The 23819-nt window shown below is 46.2% G+C and overlaps 1 protein-coding gene across 2 annotated transcripts in view; it reads left to right on the plus strand.

The window, feature by feature from the left end:
* Positions 1-3408: 3408 nt before the first annotated feature.
* GLDN (gliomedin) overlaps positions 3409-23819 on the plus strand; it is a 50796-nt gene continuing 30385 nt past the window's right edge. The window contains exons 1-2 of one of the 2 annotated variants that reach the window (XM_046649052.1): positions 3409-3767; positions 23291-23383. In XM_046649052.1, coding sequence (XP_046505008.1) covers positions 3417-3767; positions 23291-23383 — 444 coding nt within the window. In that variant the 5' untranslated portion in view covers positions 3409-3416. The remainder of the gene's footprint in view (positions 3768-23290; positions 23384-23819) is intronic. The other variant, XM_046649057.1, reaches the window with a different exon arrangement.

The following is a 23819-nucleotide window of genomic DNA, read 5'->3' on the forward strand; positions in this document are numbered from 1 at the left end:
TCGTCAGTTCGAATCCTGGGTGCGGACATGGCACTGCTCATCAAACCACGCTGAGGCAGCGTCCCACATGCCACAACTACAAGGACCCGCAATGAAGAATGTACAACTGTGTACCGGGGGGCTTTGGGGAGAAAAAATAAAATAAAATCTTTAAAAAAAAAAAAAAAAAGAAAAGTTGAGTAACATACGCAAAGTCACAAAGTTAAAAAGTTGTGTCAAGCTCAGGTCTATCTGATTCTGAAGCCCATGCTCATAACCTCTGAGACCCTGGGGCTTGCAGAGTTCAGGGAGAACATAGGCTGGCACAGAAGGCAAGGCTTGATGATGAAAGGGGCACTGAGCTAGGCCTTAACCAGGTGCAACTCTGAGTTAGAACAGAGAAGGAGAAAGGTCGATGCATGGAGCTGTGGTGGAGAGAGGGTGTAGAGAGAGGACTGACAAGAAAGGGCAAAGAGAACCGATCAAGGCCAGCTGCTTGGACACAGCCATCTTGGGGTGAGGGCTGAGTGGAGATACCTGCCTTGTAGGCTGTATCAACATGCCCCACCCTTCTCCTTTCTTCTAAAATACCATATTCCCGGGGCCAGCCTGGTGGCGCAGCAGTTAAGTTCTCACTGTTCCGCTTCAGTGGCCCGGGGTTCGCGGGTTCGGACCCCGGGTGTGGACATGGCACCGCTTGGAACGCCATGCTGTGGTAGGCATCCCACATATAAAGCAGCGGAAGATGCATACGGATGTTAGCTCAGGGCCAGTCTTCCTCAGCGAAAAGAGGAGGATTGGCAGCAGTTAGCTCAGGGCTAATCTTCCTCAAAGAAAAAAATCCTTTAAAAAAGAATAAATAAAATACCATATTCCTACACAGAAATATTTGGAGAGGAAACTGGGAGAAGGGTCAGGGGCAAAAAGAATCTGGCTTTTCCTTTGCTCTCTTTCTGCTCCTCTCTTGGCCCTGGTGCACTCCACCCATCCAGCCTATAGTCCATGTCACAAGCCTTTTGAGTCCTACATCCTAGAAGGGGCAGCATCTTGAGATCGTCAGATAGAGCCTGGCTGGTTCCCAGTGGAATTGGAACTCCACTCCTTCTACTGGCCGTAGGGTCTGAACCAGAGGGGGTATGTGTGTCAGGCTACACTCACTCTCTTGACCAGAGGACAGGGAGCCTTCCAAGGAAGATGGAGCCAGTGCTGTGGCATTCTTAAGCCATACCACCACTAAACACACCATCATTTCACATAGAAATGCCCTCACTTCCCAGCCTTTCATTCATTCACTCATTCAACAGGTAATTACTGAATAACCATTTCAAGCCAGGGACTGTGCTAGGTGTTGGGGAAGACAGGGTCAAACAAGATGTGGTCCCTAACTTCAGTAGCTGTATCCTTGTTGTTAATGGTGGACAGTGGTGACAGACGGTCAGGCAACAGTAACTGCAATGAATGTTATGATAAAGAGAAGCTCAGGACGCACCATGGCATTCCAACTGCTAATACGGCAAGCTGCTTGTCTTGCTCCTTTCTGTACCTCCAATGCCCATCACTGTGCCTAACACACAGTAGGTACTCAGTAAGGTTTTAGTGAATTAAACAAAGATTTTACTGGGGCTGAGCCCCAGCTCTGTCTCTCTGTGGCTTCTCCTCAATGGTCCTAAACCTGACAATTGGCATCCTAAGCCTGGATGAAAAAAGATAAGGATACATGACAGTTCTTCAAATAGGTCGCAGCATGTTAGAGTTGAGAGAACTGGACAAAGTTGTCAATATCACCTCCCTCCCCTCCCAGCCGTCGTGTCCCCATAGGTGGGGTCCTTCATGAATCACTTGGATTTTCACGCTTTCCTCCTCATTTCAGGTACTCTTCTAAGAATACTCAAGTTGGTCAGTGTCCCATTAAAACTCAGGAATGCAGACCTTGACACAGAACTTCTGACTGAGATGTCACTTCGGTTTTCTTGTGCTTTCTCAGCGCTTCTACCCTGGCTGCCCTGGTGAACGGCGGGCAAGAAGTTTGATACTCCTCCAGGCTTTCTCTTCTGCGCCAAAAACCCACCTGCAAGAATTGGAATGTTAATCACTGGGGAGGAGATGGTTACAGAGCTCCTACCATTAAGTCCTAGGGTGCTTGCTTCCCCATCTTCCTACTTGTTCCCCCATCGCTGAAGCAGCTGTGGCTCCCCATGCTACAGGAAGTCCTTTCTCTTTGATGGCTCCAGCTGGCTCCATGGCAGGGAACCACCTCCTCCTCTGAGATAATGGGCTGTGGAAACAGCAATCTTGGCTTCTGGTTGGGGTCTTCCCCACATCACTGGGCCTTCTGTAGGCCCTGGGGTCCCAGGGAGGTAGAACCATCGTAGAGAAAGCTGAGAAAGACAGAAAGTGAAGAGGACCTCTGAGGGGGCTGAGAAGAGACTCTGCATTTGGGGGACAGTGGCTCTTGAGGCACAGCAGGCATCTGAGCCAACTGGACAGGGAGGGTGTTGTGAAGGGGTAACTAGGAGGCGTGAGGCAACTGCCCTCTGAAGAAAGGCAGGCTAAGTAAGGTCCAGAAGGGCCTGGCCAGAGTCCCAACCCTTCAGCCGGAAAGCACCTCGGAATCAGTCCAGAGTTGTCTTGGGGCATGCTCAAAGCCCCCCAGCTGGGTAGTGACAGAATGGGGTTAGAGCCAGGTCTCCTGGCTTCCACTCTGGCGTTTTTTTCTCATCCCCTGCCGCCTCCCAGGGATGGAACGCATGGGAGAGTTCTTGGCCAGTCAAATCCTGGAAATCTCCCTTCACAGAGACTCCTGCTTGCCAGGCAGGGCTGGGCTTTCCTGGTTCTGACCGGAGGCCATTTAAACTCTCCAATGCCAACTGTCTCCCTGTTTCTATCCATCCCCTTCCTGGGAAAGACGAAGTAGGGTGTTGGGTGGCCACGTGGGGACCTGTGATGCGGGAAGGGGGGATGGGCAGCCTGGGAGCCGGCCCAGCAGACCTCCCAGGGACAGTGGGCGCCGGCCTCGGCATCTAGGCATGCTGATCCTTTTCTCCAAAGAGGGGGGCGGAGGGGGTGGAATCCGGCGACTTCTCAAGCCGTACGAATTCCTGCTGTCCCCCTCAGTCTGACCCTCGCCCTGCCCGTCTGGGCCACGGCAATGCCCACGGGCAGAGCAGCGGGAAAAGGAGGGAGAGGCGGGTTTGCTGGTTTGCCTGGCCGGGCACAGAGAGCCGGAGCCCTGCCCGCCCCTCCTCTGCCGGCTGTCTCTGCTCACTCCTCTCCCCCTCTGTCCCTCCGGGCTGCTCGGGCGCCGCTGCTACTGTCCCCAACCCGCCCCGCCAGCCGTGCCAAAGGGCAGCGTGACTCACGGCGCTGCCATCAGCCCACGGCTTGCCCGCAGCGTATAAGGGCCGCCGGGGCGGGAGGTGGCCTGAGGCGCGCGGAGCATGGCCCGAGGCCCCGAGCGAGGCCGCGGCGACGCGGGCTGGGGGCTGCACGTCGCCCTGGCCGCGGTGGCGCTGCTCTCGGCGCTCAATGCCGCGGGCACGGTGTTCGCGCTGTGCCAGTGGCGCGGGCTGAGCGCGGCGCTGCGGGCGCTGGAGGCGCAGCGCGGCTGGGAGCAGCGGGAGGACAGCGCCCTGCGCGCCTTCCTGGCCGAGCTGAGCCGCGCGCCCGCGCCCGCGCCCGACGCCGGGGGCGCAGCGCGCAACAAGCGCAGTCACGGCGGGGAGCCCGCGTCGCAGGTCCGCGCCGAGAGCCACGACATGATGATGATGATGACCTACTCCATGGTGCCGGTAGGCGGGGGCTCGGCTCCCCGTGGCGCCCCCGCCGGGTGGGCGGCGGGTAGTGTGAGGAGAGAGCCCCGGACGCCCTCGCCTCCCCTGGCCAGATGGCGAGGGGCTGCGGAGAGAGGGCCTTGGGTGTGAGCTCGGCTGGGGATGTCACCTTGGCAAGCACCTTAGCCCTCTGGGGTCAGTTTTCCTGTCTGTTAAGCGGGGGCCGCGGGGGAGGGGGTAAGTCTTCCACCACCTACGTCCTTGAGTCTGCAGGTAAATGAGGGATGTAGGCAGTGTTTTTAAGAGCTTACTTTCCCTCTTACTTTGGACAAAATCTTTCACTTTCTGATGTGAAGGGAGCCACAGTGGCTCCCGGCCTCTGCTGTGCAACCCGTCGGGGCCCCGGAGAGCACGGAGGCGGCATTTCTGAAAGCGCGGGAGACTCTCCCTGGCCCACTCTAGGGATTTGCCTGTTCGCCTGGCCTGGGACCCCCACAAGATCGCCCGACCGAATTGTCTCACTGAAATGAAAACAATCGGCCCTCATTTTACCAACCACCTAGGGCCTTGTTGCGGAGAAAGTTGCTCTTGGGTCTAAAGCGGTTCCAAATGGGAGAATCAATATAGAAGAATTTTCCTAAAACCCAAGGTCAAAGCTGAGGTTCTTAACAGGGACTCTAGAAATTGCCAGGTTGTGCGCTGGCGGAGAGTGCATCTAGAAAGGGTCCGTAGCTTTTCATGAGATTTTCAAAGGGCCTCCATTGGCCTTCTCCCCCAAATTTTAAGAAACACTGCTCTAAAGAAAGTCTTCAAAGCAACGCCTCCAATATCTTTTTCCCCCCAGTTTTAAGTTTCTTTGCTTTTGCTGATTTTAGCTCAGTAGTTATCTAACTACTATACTTAGATCACATTGCATTTCTCCATTCCATTTCACTATCCATTACAACCACTATGGTCTTATTTCACTTAGTAATTACAAAGATTTCAGTTGTCACCTCAAGTCAAGTGTGAGTCGTGCTTTGGAATCCTAAGTATTAGAAGATAAATCCACTTAAAGCTTCTGTTATCACAGAAGCTTTCAAATAGCTTAAGTGCTTTTAAAACTATGTGGAAGTATTACACACTTCAAACACATTTTTTGATAGAGGTCGAATTTTCCATTGCTGGCTTCATTTTTTTACCCGCGTTGTTTAAAAATTTGGCCCCAAGCAAAAATTTCAAAACACCTCTGTAATGAAGAAATCGCCTTAGTGAAATTCGCTTTTTCTCTTGACTCTCTACTGTGCATTTTGAGCATTTTTTGAAACCCTCCAAGAAGGATGCATCTGAGCATCAGCATCTTATGTTTTTAATCCTGCTTTTAAGGTAGAGGCTTATAAATCCAAATTGCAGCCTCTTCAGTCACTAACCCAAGAGAATGGAGAGACTCATTTCTGTGTTCATCTGAAAGTTAGATCTAACTACCACCACCTGCTGGGGGTCACAGGTCAGAGAGCAGAAACATCATATTTATCAGGCTGAGAAGCATTTGTAGATTATCACCAACTCCTCCCCCGCTTGCAGTAGGAATGCTTTGACCTTTGAGGGTCACTGAGGGAATTTCCATGCAGGCCAGGAGAAAGCAGCTATCACATTGCTAGCTTTCCTCTTGGGAGCAGTTCTCAAACAGTAGGCTTAGGGATCACCTGGGAATACATTTAAAATGCAGATTTCGGGGCTCCACCCTCAGACTTATCGAATCATAGATCATCTCCAGAATCAGCTTTCTTATCAAGTCCCCTGACCCCCATTCTCCCAGCCTACCACCCCTTGGTGAGTTTGATGCAGGTGGTCCAGGGGCCACGCTTTGAGAAACGCTACTCTAGACCACTACTTCTCTAACTTTAACATGCATATGAATATCTTGGGGATCTTGTTAAAATGCCGATTCTGATTCAGAAGGTCTAAGTTGGGGCCTGAGAGTCTGCATGTCTAACAAGCTCCCGCTGACACCAACACTGCTGGTCTGGGGACCACACTTTGAGTAGCACAGTTCCAGAGCAGTGGTCGCACAGTGAAATCATATGAGGAGCTTTAAACGTGACTGGTGCCTAGACCCCACCCCTGGAGATTCTGCATTAATTGTTAGGACTGCAGCCTGGGAGTGGGTGCCCGCTCACCAGCGGGAAGGACCTTGGCCTGCCTGATGACCGTCAGCTGGGTTAAGCATCTCACGCTCACCAAGTCCCCCTTGAGGCCTCTGCTTCCAGCAGAGGAACCAACTTTACTGCTGAAAGCCTTTTATTTCAGCAATATTCTCACCACTTGGCTTTGCAAATTTTTCCCATCTTTATTCTCTGTTTTTTCTCAGAGCAGAGAATTATTCCCAGGAGGAAACAATTTTTAAAAAGGAACTTCCCCGGGGCACCTCTAGTAGAAAAGTTGCTGAGAGGGCAGTTCAGTACACTGCATAGAGGTGGGTGTGCACACTATGGTTGTGGTCTACACCTCCTCCCTCGTTTTCTAAGCACCAGTAGGTCTTGAAGGAGGGTGAGATCAGAGGTCCCCCACTGAGGTCCCGTGTCCTTAGAGATCTAAGAAGAAAGAAATAAACTATATGCAAACTAATGTCAGCATTTCAAAAAGTCTTCCAGAATGGCTCATCTACCCAAGGTGAGCCTCCTCAAGCTGATGCTTCCAAGTTCTGTGCTTTTGGCTGAAGGCACATCAACTCAGCATGGTAATTCTGGTTAGCACACTCTGACCAGAAACTGGTTGGCAGCTGTAAATGACTTTGTTAAAAGGGCAACATACCTAATTATTACTTAAGTACAGTTAGTTTGGTACAGCTAAACACATTAAAGCTTTAAAAGTAAGTAGGTACTTTGCCAAAAAGTAACAAAAGGGGCCCTGGGTACCACAGAACTAGACCAGGAATGGGAACCCATCTGCCAGGAACTCTTGCAGGAGGTGCAGCTTCTGTTTAGTCTCCGCTCCTGCCCTGCCCCTCTTCTCACTTCTCCTCCCACTAGCTGCTCTCTGTCACCCCATTCTTCATGTCCCCCCTTTACTGATGTTCTGGGAGCTTTATTGTCCTGCCCAAAATCTAGCATCGAGCACCCAATAGGAAAAAAAGTTTTACTTCTCACAGTGTGCACCTTAACAAGCTCTAAATGGATCAAAGATTTACATTTTTAAAAAATGAAACTCTAAAATTACTGGAAGAAAATACGAGTAAGTTCATTTTTAACTTCAGAATGAGGAAGATCTTTCTTTCAAACTATAGCTCAAAAGCCGGAAGCAAATAATAAATAAATAAATTTAACTGCATTTAAAAAGCACACACAACAACAACAAAACTTCTGCATGACAGACAACAATAAAACCAAACACACCCACACCCACACTGTAAACAAAGGCAAAAGATAAATGACAACCTGGAAAAAAGCATTTGTAGCTCATATCATAGATACAGGGCTAGTCTGAATATATATAGCACTCCTGGAAGTCAATAAGGAAAACACCCCAGAGTTTAATAGGAAAATCAGCAACAGAAATAGGAATCCAATAGGAAAATGGAACAGACAGTTCTCAAGAAATAAATGCAAATGTTTCTTAAACATGTGAGAAAACATCGCATGTTGATTTAAAAATGTAAGTTACAACTGCTCTGAAATTTTCACCCATGAGAGTGCCAAATCTGCAGAAGTGTGACAACACGTTCTGTTGGGGAAGCTGAAGGAAACAGACATGCTCTTGCATTGCTGTTGGGAGTGCAAAATGACAACCTGTGTGGAAGGCAATTTGGCAAAACCTAAAAATTACAAATCCATTTGCCCTCTGTCCCAGTAGTCTCACTTGTGGGAATTTATCCTGCACAACAGACTTGGTCACCAATGAAAGGACATATGCACATTGTTGTTCATTGCAGAATATTTGTAAAAGCAAAAGACTGTTACCAACCCCTGTCCATCAATACAGGATTCGTTAAATAAACTGACCTAGACACTCCGGGGGGGCTGGGAGACTAGGTAGCTGTAAAAAAGGAATGAGGAAATTCTCTATGTACTGCTATCGGGACAATCTCCAGAAGATATTTTAAGTGAAGAAAGCAAGGCAGAGGAAAATATATATTGTATTGCCTTGTGTAAAGAAGAAGGGGAAAAATAAATGAAGAAACAAATAAAAGTACTTACTTAGGGAGGATGGGGATAAGGTGGGAATGAGCCTTTCACGGTATAGCTTTGTAGATGATTTTGACTTTTGAACCAGGTGATTGTGTCACTCTCATGGTAAATGGAAAGGCCATAAGCACAAGGTTACATGGCAGCAGCCACTAAGCTGGGGGGTGATAGGGCATGGTAGGGACTGTGCCAGCCTGAGGTTCCTGTACTCTTGTCTAAAGGAGAGGCTCTTGCTGATTGTTGCTGTACAAGAAAGAGAGCTCAGTGTGCCTTATCTTATGATTTTTTTCAAGAGAAGTAAAAATCTCACTTTTTATGTGAAATCGCTTGGCTTTTAAATATTGACAAAAATTCCAAAAAAATGTTTTTGATTAGCTGACAGAGTGTTGGCCAAACAACACTCACATTGTTAGGGGCCATGTTATGACTTCCAAGCTTAGTCTGCAGCAGTCTCATCTTATAATCATGAGTGGTTTTAAACAAAAATGGTTTTATTTAGCTCAACCACAACTCCCACCCCCTCCCTCAATTATTTTCCAGCCTGATTCTGAAAGGATAGTAGTAGCCGTCCCATAGTTATTGTTATTGTTGGTTGAGTGGCGAGATTTTTTGCATTTGGTTTGGTTTAGGTTTTGTTTTGTTTTTTGGCTGCTTCTAAAATCAACTCCAGCTTTGGTGGATGGAGATTTCCGTCACTGTGGCTTTTCAAAAGCATGTGCTCCAGTTTTGAGGGTAGTTCTCCAACCGTGTTAAGCAGTAATGCATTATTGTAACAAACATAGAGCTTTTCATGAGGACTGCTGTGTGGTCCTCTTACGTGGGTCTATAAATTATCTTGTTTATAGGGGAAAAAAATTACATTACCTATAGTCACAGCTCCTGTTTACATGGATGCTATATTTCCTTGAAGGCCCTAAGTTGGCTATGCCAGGGTTTACTTTTCTTTCCCAGCCCTTGGACTGAGTACTTCCTTATGGTGTAAAAGCTGAAGTTTTAGACCAGGGGTTGGCCAACTGTAACCTATGGGCCAGATCCAGCCCACTACTTGTTTTTGTACTGCCCACAAAGTAAGAATGATTTTTATGTTTATAAATGGTTAGGAAAAAAAATCAAAAGAATAATAATATTTCATGACACATGAACATTATATGAAATTTGAATTTCTATAACTGTAAACAGAGTTTTATTGGAATACAGACATGCCCATTTGTTTACATATTATCTGTGTGTACTTTTGCACGACAACAGCAGAGTTGAGCAGCTGTAACAGAGACCATATGGCCTAAATGCTTTCTGCCTTGTCCTTTGTAGGAAGGCTTGCCAATTCTTCAAATAGACAGCTGTCCGCTGGAGCAAAGGGACACCAGGGTTGTTCCTTTGGAGAGCCCAAGCTCCTAAGTCAGGGTTGTTCTAGCACTGGGTTAACTCTGGACCAGAAGACCTACCCCAAGGAGACGGCATCCAGGACACAGCCAATCTGAGAGTGTGGTTCCACTCAAGAGGGAAGCTGTAGGCAGGGCTGAGCCAGGCCCCCACGGCTTGCTCCTCCTGGGCTGGCTCCCCAAGTCAAGAGCAGTCAATGTTAGGACAGCGTTTAACCACTCGTTAACCTCATACCTAGGCCTTATCGCAAACCCCATCTGTTCTCTTCAATTGAAGGGGAGAGACTTATACTCCATTAGGTCCTGAAGTACAGCGCGGGCCCAGATGAGAGATCAGAGGCCTGATACAGCAGGGCACAAAAAGACAGGGCAGCCAGTCATAAATGCCCACAAAGAGCCTGGGAGGTGGGTTTCTGTGGCCTTCCTCACAGCAGCCTAGGCACCTGGGCACTTGGAATGTCACACCTGACACCATGTGGTTGGTCTGCATGTCAGAAGCCATTTCCAGGCGTCAGTTAAGAATGGGAGAGAACTTGGGGGGCTGGCCCGGTGGCGCAGTGGTTAAGTTCACACGTTCCCCTTCAGCGGCCCGGGGTTTGCTGGTTCGGATCCCGGGTGTGGACATGGTACCACTTGGCACGCCATGCTGTGGTAGGCGTCCCACATATAAAGTAGAGGAAGATGGGCATGGATGTTAGTTCAGGGCCAGCCTTCCTCAGCAAAAAGAGGAGGATTGGCAGCAGTTAGGGCTGCTGTCAGGGCTAATCTTCCTCGGAAAAAAAAAAAAGGAAAAGCAAAAAGAAAAAAAGAATGGGAGAGAACTTGAAGCTATGTCTCTGCTGAGATTGTGTCTGGTGTTGGTACTGTGAACACACCCATAAACCTAACTTGCGTATCAGGTCATGATGGTACGTTGAGGAAGACAGGAAAGAGCTGGCCTCTTAGCTACGTCCTTCTGACACTTTCTTCATCAACACGTGCAAATAAACCATTCAGCATTGATATAGAGCTGTCATGATTCTCTAAGGACATATGTAAGAAACAAGTGGGTCAAGACAGAGCACCTGGACCCATGAGAACTGGGCAGTTGTGTTGACCACATGAAGGGCATTGAGCCGTCTGGACCTGCTCCCAGACCATGGAGCTATGGAAAAGCCCCTAGGCTCTTTCTAGCCAAAGCAGCAGAGGTGAGGGCAGCAGGAGCAAGCCCGCTGAGCCTTTACAGCCTGAGGTGGATGGACCTCGTGGGGCCTGGGGAATTTTCCACTGTCATCTTTATCTGCTGTTTCCCTGCCTTTCCTTCAGCCTTCACTGCCACTATGCCAGAGATAAAATGGATTTTTCCCTTTGGAACGCAAAGCCATGTGCCCCCCTGGAAAAGTGCCACTCCACTCTGGGGAGACAGCAGAACCTCACAGACCACCCACTAGACCACAGGCTGAGAGATCCTTAGGCAGAGGGCCTTTCTGGGTGAGTTCCAGAGCAACTTCTCAGATCACCAGTCCTTCACTGCCAAGGAGTGATTCATTCTCCCCGGTACCCTTGTCCTAGGATCTCTCTGTGCTTGGTCTAGGTCACTTCCCATGGTGCTGCTGTTGTTTGCAGCCCTTGTGTGCCTGCCCTTAGCTTGAGCAACCTGAATTCGTTCTTTCCTGTTAGGTTCCCAGCCAAATTCTCTCTCCCTGATTCTTCCCTGAGGTACGTGGTGGTGGTAAGCAGTGTGGTCCCGGGAGTCAGACAGATTCACATCCTGGGCCCACAGCTTGGTAGCTGAGTGACCTTTGGCAAGTCTTTCAACTTCTCCAAGCCTCAGTTTCCTCGTCTATAAGACTGAGATAATAGTACCTACCTCGTGGGGTTGTTAGGTTTAAAGGAGATGATATAGGTAAAGTACAGTGCCTGGTATGGTCAGGTTCCCAGTAAGTGTTCATTGTTGCTGTTATTAAGATTAACCGCTATGACATTATCATTAGCCCTTCTTGCCCCGTGCTCCCAGCATCTTGTTTCTGGGTTTACTCTTTATCTCCACTTCCTTCAGAATGCCGAGTCTGTTCATCTGTGCTCCTATCAGCTGCTGCTTCGGGACAATATTTGGCATCTTGAAGCCTGGGTTGGCATCACACCAGCCTAAATCATCTTGTCACTGACAACAAAACAGAGTCAGCCTCGATGCGGTAACAGGACTTCTGCAGCATCACAGGGCTCTCTAGGCCCTCACCCCTCCTGCGGGGCCGCTGACGAGGTTTGACACTCACTAAGAGGGAGTCGTCTTCACCCCCTTTCTGACTGGCTCAGCTATTATTAACTTCTACTGATCCCTGTCGCTGGCAGTCCTGAAAAACTTTTGGGTTCTTTCATTTGGAAAATTGAGAAAATGTGAGTAGAAGGTAGAGCAAAAACGTCTAAGGAAGGAGAACAATTTACCTCTTGGGGGTCTCATGTTCTCCAGGACGTGGTTACCTGTGCGAGAACTAACAGAACAGCTTTTAGATCTGATAAAACACACTTATCTGGGGAAAAAAAAAGAAGACATTCCTTTTGTTCTCTACATTCCTCAAACTCCCCTCCCCTTCCCACCAAAACGAAGAAATCCTTGGTGAAATCTAGTTGACATTCAAGCTTAATTTACATGCATTTTATCTGCAGACTAAAGGTCATGTTGTGTGAAACAAGCTGAAGCTTTTAGGTTGTGATTCTGCTACAAAGGGAGCATTTTTCAGCCCATCAGTTGCTTTTATGTAGCTCTTTGAGTTTTAACAGCTCTATGTTTAACTAGATATAATTTACTTCTAGTTTCACTGAAGTTCAAGACACAATTTTCGTTACTGAAAGGTAGAGTTAAAACAAGAAGACCAACTGAAGATCATTTAAAATGCAATCAGTGGAGTTTGTTCTGAATGTAATAGAGAGGGTAACCCCTTCCTCTGTCACTCAGAAAAAGTTTCTCTTGCTCACCAAAGTGCCGGGAACTTTGGAGGCCCTGCCCGGGCTGTATGTAAGAACCGCGAAGTACTTGGAAATGTGTTGAGGATAATTGTACCCAAGCTAAAATGATGAGCTGACAACTGCAAGATTAATTCCCCAGTTTTTCAGTAACTTAGTGGGTGAGTACTGGAGTCTGGAATCCTTTTCACTAGAAGGTAGAAAGTGCCTTCTCCCTATAGGCAACACTTGAGGACCTTGGAATCAATCCCTGTGAACAGGAAGACCTTTAGAGGAAAATCCCTTACAGTGAGTTGTGTGATGAGCATCAGGGCAGTCAAGAAGAGAGAAAATCAACCCTCACTATAGTGATGAAGGAAGGTTTCACGGAGGAGACAGAACTTGAAATGGGCAATGTAGAGTTGGTGAGATTTGGGGCGAATCAGAAAAGGAGGGCGAATCATTCCAAGTACAGACAATAACTTCAGCTAAGGTCTTGGGACTGGAGTGAAAATGGTACAGGCTGGAAGAGCAAGAAGCCAAGCAGCCCTTCCTGCACTGAGGAGTTTGGGCTGGCAGGAAGGGTTGACTAGGTGAGAGAGAGCCTTGAATTTCAACTTTTGAGAAGTTGAGACTAAATCCACTGGGCAATTGGGAGCCATTGTAGACTCCTTACTGGGGAGAGTCATGAAGACAGTGGTTTTGTAGGACTGGTCTGGTGGTAAAGTAAATACTGGAGAGGGAAGAAACCAGAGGCAAGAAGAAAGTTAGTAAGTTATGGCACTAGTCCAGGCAAGAAATGATTCATGTCTAGCTAAGGTGATGGCATCAGAAATGGAGAAGATATATACCCTAGAAATATCCAGAGAGAAGAATAAATTGAGCTTAATAACTCATTGGATATAAGAAAGAGAAAGGAGCCATCTGGTCCAGATCCATCTGACACCATGAATCGTGTTGGCATTGTGGACAGAAATGAGGAAACACTGAAGTGGGTTAGTTTAGAAGTGAGGATGTTGAATTTGTTTTGAGACTGAATATGAGATGAAAAGAGAAGAAAAGAGGGAAGGAACTGAAAAATGAAAGAGTACTCAAGGAAAGGGGAGCATCTGAACTCTGTCTTCTCCATTAGAGAGGTCTTTACAAGTCTAAAGAAAAAGGCAGACCCCAAAATCTCTGCAATGAGCAATGGAATCATACTGTATGTTTTCTCCTGGTTCCCCTATTAGCTGTGTGACCTTTGACAGGTCAGTCAACCTCTCAGTGTCGCAGTCCCCTCATCCTTAAGAAGACAATGATAGCAGTAACCACCTTAGGTATTATCACAAGGACGCAATTCAATCATCCATGCAAAGTCCTTAGCATGGTGCCTAGAACTCAATGTGTGCTACCTTAGAGTTACTGGATTCGAGCATTTCTCAAATGCTTCCTTTCTGTGCTTCAGGGAATCTTGAAACCTTGTGATAAAAAGAATGGCGATAGAACCAACAGAACTTGCCAGAGAAAGGGCAGGGCAGATTCTAGGATAACTGTAAAATTCAGAGTCCTGGTGATTGGGGCAACACACAGACCTCTAGAAAGAATGCTCTTTCCCAAATTGTCTTTTTTTCCGGTTAATGGATCCAAAAGAAAAAAACATATTTTGGATATTGGATTTGGGGAAATTAATTATACTAAGCATAATTTGCAAATATTTTTATTCATGTTCAACGTGAACTCATGTATTCACTCTTTTCAGTAACCAAATCTTTTAGAACCCCACAGGAATGGCATGTTTGTCAGACCAACGGTCCCATCTAGCCAGTGTTCCAATGCTAACAGCATCAACAATTGTTTCGTGGGTGAGCATCTCGCTGGACCTCTAACGACCGCCTCCAAATGTTTTCTGGAGAGCCCACTTGTGGCTATTCCCTGTGCTGAGGAGGAGGGGGCTGAGCAGGGAGTAGGTTGACAAAACATCTTCACAAATGTTTTTGCTGTGTGCAGAGAGTGCCGCAGGGCAGAGTTTGGGGGTGATAGTTTAAGTCTTTGTCTGTTCCCCAACATCCGACAAGTTACATAACTATGGTTTCTGGACACTTTTCTAACTATAGGGTGGGGATACGAATGCTTAGATAAAAATCAGAAATTATCTGAAGATGCTTGTTGAAGGGAACAATGTGAGCACAAAATATTGTTATTGACAGTTGGTGAAGGATTATTCCCACAGCACTCCTGCTTCAGAAAACTCCATTAGAGGCCGGGAGGGGGACAAGTCATTCTCAGCTCACTTCAAAACACTCGTCTCTTCCTCCCCTCACTTCTTCAGTACTTATTTGTCTGTGTCACACAACTAACACTTTGTGCACAGTTTTAGTCTCTAATTTGTCACCTTTAGTCACCTTGTCTCTTTAAATATATTTCACTGTTCTCTGCTATGCCTCTCGTGAGGTATTCACTGAATACTCTTCACTGATGAATTCATCCACAGCTCAATAAGTGCGGATATAAACGAAGGTCTCTGCCAGTTTCTGAATCGGGTTTCTTGCCATGCTAAGAGTTTTGAAGTATTTTTTAAATTCCTCTTCAGAACTCATGCTACCCACCCAACAGGAGATGGTGTCAGGTATTGGTAAGACTGGCTTAGAAGCCCACTCTACCTGTCAGAGATTCATTCATTCATTTGACATATAGTTACTGAGCACACACTGTGTCCTGGGCACTATTGTGGGTATGCAAGAAACAGTATGAACAAAACATACCAGTCCCTGTCCTCTTGGACTTTATGTTCTGTGGGGGATGGGCAGACAAAAACCAAAGTAAATTATCTGCAGCATTAAAAGGTGATAAGTTCCATGGGTAACAATAAAGCAAGGGTGAGGATTAGGGCGGGGGTAGGAGAAGATGCAATTATAAGTCATGTGGGTTGGGAAGGTCTCACTGAGAAGGTGACATTTGAGCAAGAACTTGAAGGAGTAGGAAGTGAGCCATACGGATATCTGAGGAAGGGCTGTTCAGGCAGAGGGAACAGCAGTTGCAAAGGCCCTGAGGTAGCAGAGTGTCTGGAGAGCTCAAGGAACAGCAAGGAGACTGAAGCAAAGTAAGTGGGAGGGAGTAGAGGGAAAGGAGGTCAGAAAGATAATTGGGGGGAGGAGGAACAAGGGGACCAGTTGATGTAGGCCCTTGCAGGCTGTTGTAAGGACATTGGCCTTTATGGGGAGTCATTGGAGGACTTTAGGCAGAGGAGTGACATGATCTGACCTGCCTCTTCAAAGAATCGCTATGGTGAGACTCCATGTGGGCAGGGCAGGCAGTGGGAACAGGGAGGCCATTTATATAGCTATTCCAATAATCCAAGTGAAAGAAGGTAGTGGCTTGGGCCAGGGTGGTAGCAGTAGAGATGGTAAGAAGAGGACAGTGTCTAGATATGTCTGATGGTCGAGCTGATGGAATTTGCTGACAGCTCAAATATGAGGTGTGAGGGGGGAAAAAAAGAAGTTAAATGATTTCAAGGTTAGTGGCAAGCAATGGAAAGATAGAATTGCCATTAACTGAGATGGCAGAACTGCAGATGGAACAGGTTTGAGGGAAATTCAGGAGTTCTCTGTTGGGTATGTTAACACTGAGATTTCCATTAGATGTCCAAGTGAAGATGTCGAAGAGACAGCTGCATACCAGAGTCTGGGAGGGGGTCCTAGTGGGAGGTGTGCTCAGGAAAGAGTAGAGAGGCTGAGCATGAGAATATTCATCATCTGGACATGGGGACACTCTAGCCAAGAGTCAATCTCCTCCTTAGTAAGCCCAGACTTTTTTTTTTAAAGCTCTTTTATAAGCAATCAAATTAAATCAATTAACTGTATTGCAAGCTTTTTGCACTCAGAGATTTTGTCTTACCTTTATAAGCACAGGGCCCAGCTTATCAAGTATTTCCTGTTGAATAAATACTAGTGGGAGGGAAAAAAATCCTCAAACACTTATGACACGATGACACAAAGCAAAGGATAATAGGACCCTAAGAGAAGTAAGAAGAAAACCCAGTGGGCGATCAGGAAAGGTTTCAAGAAGGAGGTGGCGTTTGAGCTGAAACTTGAGTTATGGACAAGACTTCAGAAGGGGAGAGAAGGGAAGAAGGCCCTTGAACAGCAGGTTGTTCATTTTGGTTTGAACATGATCTAGATAGACATAAAAATGCCTGAAAAGTCTTTGCCTTCATTCTTGAAAATTATTTTGAGTATGGAATTAAATATATTTTTTCTCTTCAGTAATTTAAAGATGTTACCCCACTATTTTCTCACTTGCATTGTTTCCAACGAGAAGCCTGCTGTTATCTTTGCCTTTCTTTGTACAGATTATGTCTTTTATTCCTCTGTCTGCTCCTAAGATTTTCCCTTTATTGCATATTCTAAGCAGTTTTATTATGATATGCTTTAGTTTCATTTTCTTCAAGTTTCTTGTGCTTGCATTTCATTGAGCTTGTTGGAAATATGGGTTTCTAGTCCTCACTAAAATTTGGAAAATTGTCTGCCATTATTTCTTCAAATATTTTTCTGCCCTCCATGCCAGCCAGGGCCTCTAATTACACATGATTGGGCTACTTGAAGTTGTTCCACAGCTTCACACATCACTGATGATCTGTTCACTCTTTGAGTCTTTTTTTCCCCATGTGTTTCATTTTGGCTATTTCTCTAGCTACGTCGTCAAGTTCACTAGTCTTTCTTCTGCTATGTCTAGTCTGTTCTTAACCCCATTCAGTGTATTTTTCATCTCTGATGTTGTCATTTTCCTTTCTAAAAGTTTGATTGGGTGTTTTTTATTTTTTGTTTCTATTTAACATGTTCAATCTTGCCTCTAGCTTCTTGAACAATTGGAATACGGTTAAGAGAACTGTTTTATTGTCTTTGTCTACTAATTCCTTCATTTATGTCACTTCTGGGTAAGATTCAATTTATTGATCTTTCTTCCTCGTTCTGGGTTGTGTTTTCCTGCTTCTTTGCAGGCCTCGTAATTTTTTACTGGATGCTAGATATTGTAAATTTTACCTTGTTGGATGTGATAGCTCAATTAGGCACTCTTTAATTATCAAGGGAAAGAAACACACAGCCTTGGATAAGTTTCCCATAGCCGACCATCCCAGGAACTACACATTCCAACCTCAGCCCAAAAAGATCCTACTGTTGGTTTGGCACTCAAATAAGAAATTAAAGGAAAAACAAAAAGAACAGAAAAATCCGGCTTGAAACAAGGATGTTCAGGAAGGGAAAGTGGCCATTTCTCTTTTCTGTTGGGGGATGAAGAATACACTCATTCATAGCTTGCGTCCCACATATAAAGTAGAGGAAGATGGGCACAGATGTTAGCTCAGGGCCAGTCTTCCTCAGCAAAAAGAGGAGGATTGGCAGCAGATGTTAGCTCAGGGCTAATCTTCCTCAAAAAAAAAAAAATGACCTGGGACATCTGTTTAAAATGCTGATGTCTGGGCTCCACACTGCATCTCCTGAATCAGAATTGATGGAGGTTAAGCTTGGGAATCTGTATGTAAATTGCTCTCTAGGCAATTGTAGTACACTCTAAATTGGAGAATCACCAGTGTAGAATTAAGCCAGGTTGGGTGGGAGATGGGATTAGAAACTTGGTAGTTTGACGTTTAAAAGAGGAGGGCCTGTCCCAGGACAGGTTGGATCCCCAGCACCAGGGAGGGGCTGCAGGTGTTTGATTATGGTGAGGGTGAATATTTTTTCATTTGTTTATTGGTGATTTGAATGTTTTTCATTGTGTGAGATTTGTTCATTCATGGTTTAGCTCATTTTTCAATCATTTTTTATCTTTTTCTTATTAATTTATGAATACCCTTTACATAGGAAAGTTATTAGCTTTTTGTGTATTATACATGTTGCAATATTTTTCCCTCCATAATGATTATAATGTTTATTGAGAACTTAGAACTTGCCAGGCGCTATTCAAAGAGCTTTAGGTATGTATGTCAAAAACATCCTAATCCTGATAACAGTCCTATGAGATCTTTACTATTATTATTGTCATTATTATTCCCAGACAGGTCACTGAGGCTTAGAGAGATTAATCATCCTGTTCGAGGTCACAGAGCCAGCAAGTGAAGGAATTGGAGTTCAGATCAGATGGAGCTGTGTCTGACTCCAAAGCCCATGTTCTGTATATCACACCTTCTGGCCTTGGGTTCTATCTGCCTTTTCATTTTGTTTATAGTTTTTTGGGGGGGAGGGGCATTGAAAAATTTTCATTTTCGCGTAGTCAAATCTATAACCCATTTATGGGTTCTTCATTTGCTTTTATCTTTAGAATGTTCTTCCCTGCCTCAGGATCTCAAGATCAAATAGTCGCCTCTATTTTCTCATAGTTATATATAATTTCGTTTGAAAATTATTCCATTATATTTGCATGTGTTTAAAATAAAGATAAAATAGCCTTTCCTCTTTAAGAAACAATTGACCAGAATAAGTTGTAAAGTTGCTGGACTTGAAAATAGGCAATTCACTACAAAACAACTTTTTAAAAATAAAGTACAGACAAGGATTTGAGATGAGTAACGATTTTTAGGTGCTCCCTTTTTTTTATATGCCTGGGCGAGCCATCTCAGGAAGCCATGCAGCATCCAGTAGCTAGAACATCACATCAGCTCTGCGTTTGACTTCCAACCTGGAGGAAGCAAGATCTGAGCCCAGGAGGTGCCGGGAGAACATGTCCTGAGCCTCCTCTGAGAATGGCCCAGCATTTCTGGTTCTGGAGCTGGGTCAGCCCGTTGGTGCCACAGGTGTCCTTGCTGCCAGCAGCTCTTCACCAACTTGTTAACAGGAGGAAAAGCAAAAGGACTGGCCATTCCTGACAGGCAGTAGCTTGAACTGCGGTCAGGACAAGACTGAGCACCTGGGGCTTGCTGACGCCTGAGGGGCTCCCGGTGAAAGAAGGGAAAGGCTTAGGAAGGGGGTTCTAATGACCAATGACCATTTATATTTAATGGGTTAGGGCACTTAGTGATTTGTATCTGGCTACTTTTATAAATCCTATTCTGTACTACATTTTGAATTCAGTTGATAAACCAAGCTAGTAATTGGACTTTAGTTAAATACTTTTGTTAAAATAGTATGAATTGATGATTTTTCAAATGTAGAATCAGCTGACCTATGTTCCAGTTGTGAACAAATATGTTTCGATAACACCAGTATGAACATACACAGTTGTTTTCATAAGGACGCCTTCATTTGCTCCTCACAGCCATTCCCTGGGGTAAATACTGTCATGGGTCCTATTTAGTCAAGGGGCTGGGGAGCTGGTGCAGGGTCCTGTCTCCTCTCAGCTTGGCAGATCCCCTCTAACCTCTAACATTTCTCTTTATCTCTTGTTCTGAAGAAAGTCCGGGCAGGTCCCATATAGGCAACCTAGAGGTCCCAGCCCTCCCTCCCCAGGGGGCTATTACAAGGCACCAAGCCACTGCAGGGCACAAGCATCACATGGTAGCTACCAAAGAAAAATGCATGTTTAGAGAAAATATCTAACTGATAAGTAACCAGTTTCCCAACTTACTCAAGATGGACCGTTATCGTTAACACCATCATTATCTTTAATTTTAGTGACTTAATTATATAATTTTCTATAATTATAATTATGACTGACTATAAGTTTAGTGCAGTTAACAAGAAACAGCCATCCATCCCTAAATTCCACCCCATCCCACCGCCGTTTGACCTGGGTCAGAGCCTGAAGAAGGTCTCAGAGCACGCTTGGAGGAGGAAATGCTCCTTCAAAGACTTCTGGGGTGCATTTTCAGATGTCCCCAGGGTGAACAAATGTTACACTGGGATGTTTCCCAAGGCCCTGATCCCAGCCGAAAGTAGTTTTGCCAGAGACATTGGGTGAGGGCCTTTGCTGGTCTCACCCCCTTCCAGCTGGAATTGTTGAGGAGTCCTGGGGCCACACAGAGCCGCTTCAGCTTCTGCGACTTCCCAGCTTTCGTATGCAAGAGGGCTGGCCAAGGCTGTGGGTGAACTCCAAACCAACCCTCGTTAATTACTTGTTCAGCATTGTATTAGAGAATCTGGGCAATGACTGAGGCATGGTGAGAAGGAGGGCCACAGGGGGCTGCACCATCTCCAGGAATTCACTTCAGCCCGCCAGAGCTTATACGCAAAAGAAATGCCTTTGAGATAAGTAGTCCAACCCGTGTTCCTTGCAGAGCAGGCTGGCCTCCACCCCATCCTGATCCACTCAGCAAAGCAGGAGGAGCTGGTGAATACCACCGTGTTTTCCCCATGGCCTTGTGTCTTCATGAATGTCTGAGATTCCTTTACAGGGCAGCATCTCGGTCTCTGCCTGGCTGACCCAGCCCTAACCAGCCCTAACCAGCCCTGGGTGCAGAGTTCATGCGGGTGCCTCTACTCCAGAGAGCGTGGAAGGTTTGTGTTATTCCCCTATGGACCAGGGCACATCAGATGTTTCCGGTTTTGCAGTGATGTTCACGTGGGCTGTCTTGGGGATCCTAATAGGATAACCCCAGCATCTCCAAGCTCCTGTTTTCTAAGATTAGTGGAGTGTCTACCAAAATAAAGTTATCCTAAGCAAGCAGGCACAAAGAGAAACAGGTGATCACATGCTAGATGGCCAACTCCCATAAACAATGTTCCCCTCCGTCAGAAAGGAATCATTTCATTGGTTGAGGAGCACATTCCCCTCCCAGTTGAGTGCGTAATCAATAATGAAGTATTTATTGAGTACCTACTATGTGCTGGATGCCTTTCTAATGCTGGGAAAGGGAGTGGATGAGTGAATGGGGCAACAGTAAAAGGATGAAATAGTGCCTGTGATAAGAGCCTCTCTGGTTAGAAGGCAGAGTAACACACGCAAAAGTGTGCCAACAACCAGCCACACAGTGATGCTGCTGGGCTCAGGAGGCACAGTCCATGGGAATCGGGGTCTTTGGGGAAGGCTAGGCAGGATTCAGCTGGGCTCTGTGGATCCCAGGCGGGACAAACCAACAGGAGCGCTCAGCTCCCAGGCCACTGATGTGGGATGGCCAGGGCTTGCTCGCTTAAGCTGACAAGTACCTGGACCTTTGGCCGATCTTCCTGTGGGGCTGCAGAGAGGAAGTCATGCCCCAGAATTTCACACCCCTGTGCAAGGCAAGCCCTACCTTCCAGCTGGGGTTTGCAGATTGTCGTTACCAGGTCTTGGCCCCAGTGTGAATTCCTGCCTTTTCCAGGGATGAGTCCAGGGGGGCTGACCAGCCCCCCATCCCCCCACCCTGTCCCCGTCCCCGAGGGATTCCTCCCACACCTGTAGTTTAACTTTCAAGTGCAAGCAGCTGGCCCCGTCTCTGCAGTCGAAGGAGTCTCAGTCAATGGCAGGCTGATCATCAGCTCCCCGGACCTGTTTCTAAAGGATCATTTGCATGAATGTAATAACAGCAATTTGCATAATTAGGGAGCGTGTGAAGAGTATTCAATTGTCTAAGAAAAAAGGAATTTCAGCTGTAAAATATGTCAGATCTGAAAGGTGACAGAATTTTCACAGCGTTCCAGCTTGCAAACTGGCGTCTGTACTTGGGGAACGTCGGAGAAACCAGGACAGGACATAGTTTTAGCCTCCTGCAAACCAGTGCAGCTGGTGGTGATGGGCAGGTTTGCTCTTTACTTTCTCATGAATCAGTCCTGAGAGGAAAAGGTGAGAGGAAGGGAGTTCAGGAGGACAGCCAGCCAACTGCCGTGAGTTTTGTGTTCCGATGAGCAGTGGCAGCTCACCGCCTTCAGCTCTATTCACTCTGACGAGAAAGGAACACTTTTGATTAAACCTTTCACTTTTGCACAGAAAAGATTTCGTGAAATTGATGCATTTTTAATGAGTAAAAATCTGATATCCTGTTCATATTCGAAGTAAACTAAAGCAAAAATTTGCATTTCAAGTTGAATTCAGACAATTCCTTTGGCAAAGGCTAAGCAGCATGAAAAAGTAAAGGGGGTGGGGAACAGTCCTCAGCTCTGGAAGCCAGCTTGCTGGGTGAGCCTGGGCCAGCCACTCCACTGCTTCCTCTGGAACTTAGCTTTCTCATCCCTTCTCCTGTGACTCCAAGCCTCTGGGTGTCCCTTTCCACCTCCTAACTACGCCCCCCACCCCGCACCCCCATTCCTCTGGTGGGAGCAATTTGAAATCACCTGTCTAGTCCAACTCTCTCATTTTACAGATAAGTAGCTGAGGCCAACCCCACCCCAGTTCACCCAGAGCAGTTCCATTTTCATTTGTTTTATCTATTAGAGTTTGGCAATTTATGTGGGAAAAAGACAGATTTTATGGCTAATGAACAATTTGAAAATCACTGGACTTGTTCAACTGTTCTAGTTCATTCTATGTACATTTGTCTAGAAGCAACAGAAATCTATCCAAGTTATGCCAAGCGATAGGGGTAAATGAAGGCGCAATATTTGGGTTCCCAAATTAGACCCGTCTTTTAGGTTCACATAATGCTTGCACACTCTTTTCTCTCTCTCTCTCTCTGAATTACTAAAAATACACAAAGTGAAAATCACCCTTTATCCTAATATATCTTTTAAAACTATGTAAACTAAGTGAAAATCCCCTTTTCATTCCTTAGTCTCCATCTCCAGGAGAAAAAAAAAAAAATCTCAGTTAATGGTTGGGTTCACGACCCTCCCAACTTTTCTTTGTGCTTATGCAGACATATCTAGATTCTTTTTTCAACCAATGAGCTGCATTGTGTTACATGGCTTGGGCTCACTGTGTTCACTCACCAGAATGCCAAGACCGTCTTTCCAGATTAGATCTAGATTAGATAGAGATCCACCTCATTCTTTTTCGTCTGTTTAATAAGCACCTTCCTGATGGACGTTTGGGTTGCTTGCATGTTTTTGCCATCACAAACAGTGTTGCCGTGAGCATTCTTGTGCAGATGTCCTAGTATACTCTTCCTGCAAGTGAGATTCCTAATTCACAACATTTTCTTTCTAATGGATACTGCCAAATTAGGTCCCCTCTCTTTTAGTTGAATTTAAAACCAGCTCTTGGCCTCTGATGCCAGGTAGGTTAGCAAGAAATCTGTTCTTTTTCTCCTCAGGCTCCTTCCTTGCCCTTGAATTGCCCAAGATCCAGAAGTTCTACTAATTCAGTGAGACCCGGTCTCTGTACAGAGAGAAAACTGGAAGGTCTGGTGAGGCTGCTCTTTGGACCCATTTTGGCTGTCTTTTCTCCCATTGCTACCATATATTGTCAATCTGAAAGCAAGTCTCCATGCAGTGTCCTATGTCCCAGTCCATTGCTGCATTGATCTGCTCCCTGGGGAGATGACTCTGATGTACTGGCATTTCCTCTGGGGAGATGACTCCACCTCCTCAGTGACATGCTGACCAAGGGTACGTTAAGCCTGAGCTCTTGTGGGTGCCGTTCTTTCTGTTGCGCTCAGGTCATTGTTCCTATGAAATATGTCCTCCAAGCTAGAGTGGCTGCGTTGGGAGGGACTTCCCATCACTGCTGAGGACTTTTTCCTGCACCTCACCCACTCTCTTCCCAACACCATTGGATTCTCACATCATAAACCCAGGTTAGCAATTTGTTGTCTCCTCTCAAGGCAAGCTCTCCCGTGGAGA

Source organism: Equus quagga, chromosome 2 (assembly GCF_021613505.1).
Source record: "Equus quagga isolate Etosha38 chromosome 2, UCLA_HA_Equagga_1.0, whole genome shotgun sequence".
NCBI lineage: Eukaryota > Metazoa > Chordata > Mammalia > Perissodactyla > Equidae > Equus > Equus quagga.